Source organism: Erythranthe guttata, chromosome 8 (genome assembly GCF_056151865.1).
Source record: "Erythranthe guttata isolate IM_541 chromosome 8, IM_541, whole genome shotgun sequence".
Taxonomy (NCBI): domain Eukaryota; kingdom Viridiplantae; phylum Streptophyta; class Magnoliopsida; order Lamiales; family Phrymaceae; genus Erythranthe; species Erythranthe guttata.
This window is the reverse complement of record NC_142540.1, coordinates 15470799-15477070: the sequence shown is the minus strand read 5'-3', so window position 1 is coordinate 15477070 and position 6272 is coordinate 15470799. Positions and strand designations below refer to the sequence as shown.

General features: G+C 35.3%; 1 protein-coding gene across 1 annotated transcript; it reads left to right on the top strand.

Annotated features, from left to right (window-relative positions):
- Positions 1 to 4397: 4397 nt before the first annotated feature.
- Positions 4398 to 5991, top strand: LOC148768604 (uncharacterized). The gene has a single exon (XM_088821960.1). The coding sequence runs from the start codon at positions 4577 to 4579 to the stop codon at positions 5756 to 5758; it is 1182 nt and encodes a 393-aa protein (XP_088678086.1). The 5' UTR covers positions 4398 to 4576; the 3' UTR covers positions 5759 to 5991.
- Positions 5992 to 6272: the final 281 nt, after the last annotated feature.

Here is a 6272-nt window from a genome sequence, read left to right as displayed (position 1 = left end):
TATCGCTCGAGGACTAGAACTTCTTGTTTGAGAGGCTGAATACATTAAATTCTATCAACCAATAACGAGTAATCCTAATGTGGGTGGATTTGAAAATAAACCTCAATTTGACCGTTAATTGCACTAAGTATTCAATTTTGACCCATAACTCAATTTTAATCATTGTTATCACCATTGACTTAAAAAAAAATTAAAGCAAAATTTATTTTGGCACATGTAAAAACAGTAATATTACTGTGGTTGACAGTAATATTAACTATGTTATTGTTTAACACAGTAATACTGTTATATTACTATCAAGTATAATAATATATATTAATTCAACAAAATTACTATGTTACATAATAAATTATTGGAATAAAATAATATTATTAAGTTGACCGATCAACAAAAGTGTACAAAATAAAAAAGGCAAAAAAAAAAAAAAAAAACTAATATGTTTGTGGTTGACTGTAATTTTATTTTTATTTTCATTTTTAATATATTTTTTTAATTTCGGTTTTTAAAAAAATGGGTTTTTTCAATTTTTTGAATAAAAAATGTTTAGCTTAATTTTATTTTTTTTAAACAAAAATTTGTTCGTGTTTTTGAGTTCAAATAAAAAAAAATCTTAACTTTTCCGGCCAGTTTATCAAATTGAAATTCACTACACACTTATCGAAATCCACTATAAATTTATCGAAATTCACTATAAATTTATCGAAATTCACTATAAAATAAACCTAAATCTACAATAATATTGACGTAATCCACTAAAAATTTAACTTAATCTACTTCGATATTTATGTAATCCACAAATTAATGTTATTGGCTACAAAACTTTTGTAGTCAAATTTAATAAATGTAGACAAGCAAACCATAAAACTTTTGTAGTCAACTTTAACAAATGTAGACAAGCAAACCATCGATGGTAAAAAAAAAAAAAACAATGTGCTTTAGAAGGAGAAATAAAAATGACTTTATAAAGTCATCACTTCACGTGCTCAAGAACTTGAACCGAAGAAAAAGAAAGTAACGATGTATTAGTTCAATTCATTCAAAAAATTCCTTTTAAAAAGCAATAATTTAAAATCCACTGCAATTTCATCAAAATCCACTACATAATTATTAAAAAACACTGAAAATTATTATAATCTAGTACGAAATTAACCCATTCCACTGTAAAAACAATATACATAATTATTGTCGTTATGAATCAAACTTCTATCAAGAATTCAAGAATTCATCCGAATTTATGAATGCAATGTCTACATGTTCTAGTGCGATTATATCTAAATTTCCATTATATAGATACATAAATATACATATATGAAGTACAATATGAATCCTAGAATTCATTATTTACAAAAAAAACATATCCTACCATTACTTGAACATGATCTAATTTATTAGAAAAGAAAATCACAACATATATGATAAGCTAATCTGGACTAGTTTGTCTTTAACACGGCCCAAGTGGTTTGGGCTGATTTGCTTTTAATAAACGCATGGTTCAAATAATATATGAGGTCCACTTGCAATCGCTCATGTGCGGAACAAACAGGACAACCTTGTAGAAATGTGTCAGGAACTAGGCGGAAAGCCTGATTAAACAGGAGAACTTGAGAGAAATGTGTCAGAAGTAATAACCTCGCTAAACGAAAGTCAACTCTTGATCATCTCGCTCTGGAACGACGAAATAGCAAGGACCACGCCCTAGGGAGGATGTGCGTTGGGTAACCTCGCCAAAGGGTATTAACCTAGCTAGTCTAAAGGAAATGAGGAGACGGGAGGTCTGATGTGAAGGGACATTTGGCAGGACAAGATAGGTGAGTGGCAACGGCTTCCCACGTGGCATTGTAGGATAGATACGTGGCGATAGCTCAGACTACTACGAGCCTCCCACGTGGCCCGATGAAACCTATGGAGCTCAGACTAATACTATGCCTCGCTATATCGTCTAGTGATTGTGCGTATTAAATTAATTTTTTATTTAGAATTTTAATATAACTTTTGCAACGTATTTAGTAAAGGACCCATCCCTCTCTAATTAGAATTGTTGTTTCAATTAGACTAATGTAGCGATGGAAATTCGAAATGAACTCTGTGATGAAATTAGAGACGAATTTAGCGATGGAACAACATATGTTGGTTCATCAAATTTAGCGACGTCGTTTTGTCATTACTAATGGATTAATCCATTGCTTGAGTTAATGATAGATGATACATAGTCGTAGCTAAAATTTAGCGAGGCGTCGTATAGCGAGGCTATTAGCGACGGTTTTTTGTCATTTAGTGACAGATTCGTCCGTAGCTAAATCGTGATTTTTTAGTAGCGCATAGAATTACATATTCCTTCCCTGTTATCGTTACATTCCGACTAACTTCGCCTTCAGAGTGCTAATGTTAGGGAAAACACCCTCCAACACTTTTTCTTTTGCAGTTAAGGGTCTCGGGAACCAAGTTCGTGGATTGGAGAATCTATTAGACCCCAAAAGCTCATATCTATAGAGCTCATACTGATAAATCCCACAATCTTGTATAGTCCATATCTTGTTTGGCCAATCAGACTTCATCAGAAGCAAAGAAAAAGAAATAAACAAATTAGAAAATCAAACTTCTCCTAATCCTAATAAAAATCATAACATATATGAAAATCCTAATAAGTCTCATTTTTTAACTGAATTGGTAAGAGTCAGTTGGTTCCATTAGCTAGTGTCATCTCAATTGCATTGAATATTGATGCGTCTAACCAAATTAGAGAGATGCGCTATTAAGAGGTCATTAATTAAAAGCTTATTAAGCACTATCAAACAAGGCCTAAGTTTACTTTTACATACATGCAAAGTAAATATAACACTGAACCTAAAACAAAAAAACCCATAACAATAATAATAATAATAATAATAATAATAATAATAATAATAATAATAATAATAATAATAATAATAATAATAATAATAATAATAATAATAATAATAATAAAAGTAATAATAAAAATAATAATAATAATGGATGGACTTGCATGTATAGTACTTTAAGAGCAAATTGGGCATGCAGCATTAAATGTTGGGGGATGAGTGCATGTGCAAAATTTATGACAAGGCAGACCAAGTCTTACACATATATATATATATATATATATATATATATATATATATATATATATATATATATATATATATATATATATATATATATATATATATATGAAAACTCGGATAATATTATCTTCGTAATCCAATGAATATATAAATGAACTTACAAAATAAATAAATAGATGGAGTAGCTTAGACTTAATTTATTTAAGTAGAGAATTAATTAGTTGTGGTTACAAAAGATTTCAACTCCTAACAACATTTCACATGACTTTGAAACAAACATCCCTTACACTCACAAAAACCCAGTGTTTGACCAATTCCCATCACCATTAATAGTCCATTTTAGTGTGTGTGTGTGTGTGTGTGTGTTTTAAAATTTTAATCATAGATATATACTATATCTGTACATGCATGTATAAGTGGGCTGTGTGTGTGGGTGTCGGTTAAAGTGATGATCTAGACCAGATATAAGGCCTCCCTATTGTATGTATGTATGTATCTATCTTGATGCTTAATTTCACTTTGCACCCTTAAAATATAGTGTTTTGCACTTTGCATCCTCAAAAAGAATTTATAGCATTTTGCATCCTTAAAACACAACGAATTATCTATAATGCATCCCAAATGAATTTTAAAGGTGATGAATGTAATTTAATATTTTTTAGTTTTTTCCGATTCCAAATGTCAAATTATTCTTTTTATTCATCAATCATTTCGAAATTACAAAGTGCAAAAATTAAAATAAATCTCATCAACATATTAAATTTTTTTTGACACACACAATAATTTACAATAAACGAAGAGAACAAAAAATATTCTTTAGCTATTTAGTTATCATTGAAAATTATATTTTTCTTCCAAAGATTTCTACCAAATATTTGTAAGTGAGAATTGTTTTTTTTTATTTTTAAGAAAATATAGTTTTTTCAGTAATTCATTGCGATATTTGTTTTTTCGTATTTTGTACCTCAAAATTATGTTGGGGTGGAAGAAGATACTAATTTAATTTACTATTTTACACACTGGAAATAAAAAAAAAAAAAATCAATAAAAAAATGAAAGTATCCTCATTAAATTTTAAACATTCAATTCACGGTGCATTGTGAATGATTTATTGTGTTCCGATGGTGCAAATTGCTATTAATTTTTTTTAAAGGTTGTAAAGTGGGATTAAGGCATATCTTGATGATTGACTTTTGAATGTGCAATTTGCGTCATTAAATGCGTTCCCGCCAGTTCCCCATCCGCTCAAACGCGTCGTCGTCGTCGGGCATAATAATAATAATAATTAACCATGTATGTATGTATATATGCACAGTGTTCACATCAATTAATGTTGGTCTGATCTTCTAACTGCTAAGTTGAAAATTTAAAACGTCCATTATTGAACCAGTTGCTTGCTTGCTTCACCCTATATATATACATACATACGCTCATCAGTTTCAAGAAAATACAGTGCAGAGTACTCAACAGTGAATTATATAATATATAATATAATGGGTTTATCTCGGAAATGGGTTTGCTCATTGGTTTTTGTATTTGTGGTGGTGTTGAATCTGAGTGCACAATGTGCTTTTGGTGATGAGAAAGTTGATAAGGCTGATTGGAGAGGTAATGATGATTGTAGATACAGTAGGCGTGGCTGCTACGGCCGTGGCCCCGGTGGTGGTAATTGGGGTGGTCCTGGTGGCGGCAGAGGAGGGTTTGGTGGCGGTCCTGGTGGTGGCAGAGGAGGTTTTGGTGGCGGTCCTGGAGGAGGTCGTGGTGGTGGAGGTGGTTTTGGTGGAGGTGGAGGACTAGGTGGTGGTGGTGGTTTGGGCGGAGGAGCTGGAGGAGGTCGTGGTGGAGGTGGTGGATTGGGTGGAGGATCTGGAGGTGGTTTTGGTGGAGGAGCTGGAGGAGGAGTTGGCGGAGGTGGTGGTTTGGGTGGAGGAGTTGGAGGAGGTGGAGGGTCAGGTGGTGGGGGAGGTGGTGGTTTAGGAGGGGGTTCAGGTCATGGAGGTGGTTTTGGAGCTGGAGGCGGCGTAGGTGGTGGTGGTGCCGGTGGAGGTCTCGGAGGAGGAGGTGGAGGAGGAAGTGGTGGGGGAGGCGGCATTGGTGGTGGTTCTGGATCAGGAGGAGGATTTGGAGCTGGAGGTGGTGTAGGTGGTGGTGCCGGTGGTGGTCTTGGAGGTGGAGCTGGTGGAGGAGGAGGAAGTGGTGGTGGAGGAGGCATTGGAGGTGGTTCTGGATCAGGAGGAGGGTTTGGAGCTGGAGGTGGTGTAGGTGGTGGTGCCGGTGGAGGTCTTGGAGGAGGAGGTGGAGGTGGTAGTGGTGGTGGTGGTGGTATTGGGGGAGGATCTGGACACGGTGGTGGATTTGGTGCTGGTGGAGGTGTTGGAGGTGCAGGTGGAGGTCTCGGCGGTGGAGGTGGAGGAGGTGGTGGCGGCGGCGGTGGTGGAGGTTTAGGTGGTGGTTCAGGGCATGGTGGTGGTTTTGGTGGAGGTGTTGGTGGTGGAGGAGGTTTGGGAGGTGGAGCCGGTGGTGGTTTGGGAGGTGGTGGTGGCCATGGTGTTGGAGGTGGTGGAGGGTTTGGAGTTGGTATTGGAATTGGTGTTGGAGTGGGAGTTGGAGGTGGCTCCGGCAGCGGTGTTGGAGTCGGAGGTGGATCTGGTGGTGGCGGCGGCGGTGGACGGTGAAGATCATTTTAGTTTGGTTGATAAAATGTTACTGCATTGTTTCAGTAATCTCATGCATGTTTCTAATTAATACTAAGTTTTTGTTATGTAATCAAATGTTGCTTCAACAATTTCCATCTTCTTCCATATTGTTTGCTTTGTATTGTTGCTTTCTCAACAAAAACAAGAGAAAAAGAAAGCAAATTAAAATTTGTGGTTTTTGTTAATGAATGTCTATTACATGTTTGTTCAAATCTTACAATTTACGATTCAAATATTACAATTCGTTTCGATTTATACTTTTCTCGGTTCGTTCAAATCTTAGAATAAATCTTGAATTTCAAGAATCTCTACTGAATTGGTTAAATATAGGAAATTTCCATATACTACTTACTTTTTGTGGGATTGTCTAGGGTGAAATACTCCAGGAACACAACTTCCATAAGATAAACTTTTTTTTTTCGGGAAAAACATAATTATATTAGACACCCACGATCATAAAAGGGGGGAGAGTTACACCTTCCAAAGAATCCAA

What these genes read in the sequence shown, in the direction of transcription:
- LOC148768604 (XM_088821960.1), top strand. Translation starts at nt 4,577, where the DNA reads ATGGGTTTATCTCGGAAATGGGTTTGCTCATTGGTTTTTGTATTTGTG.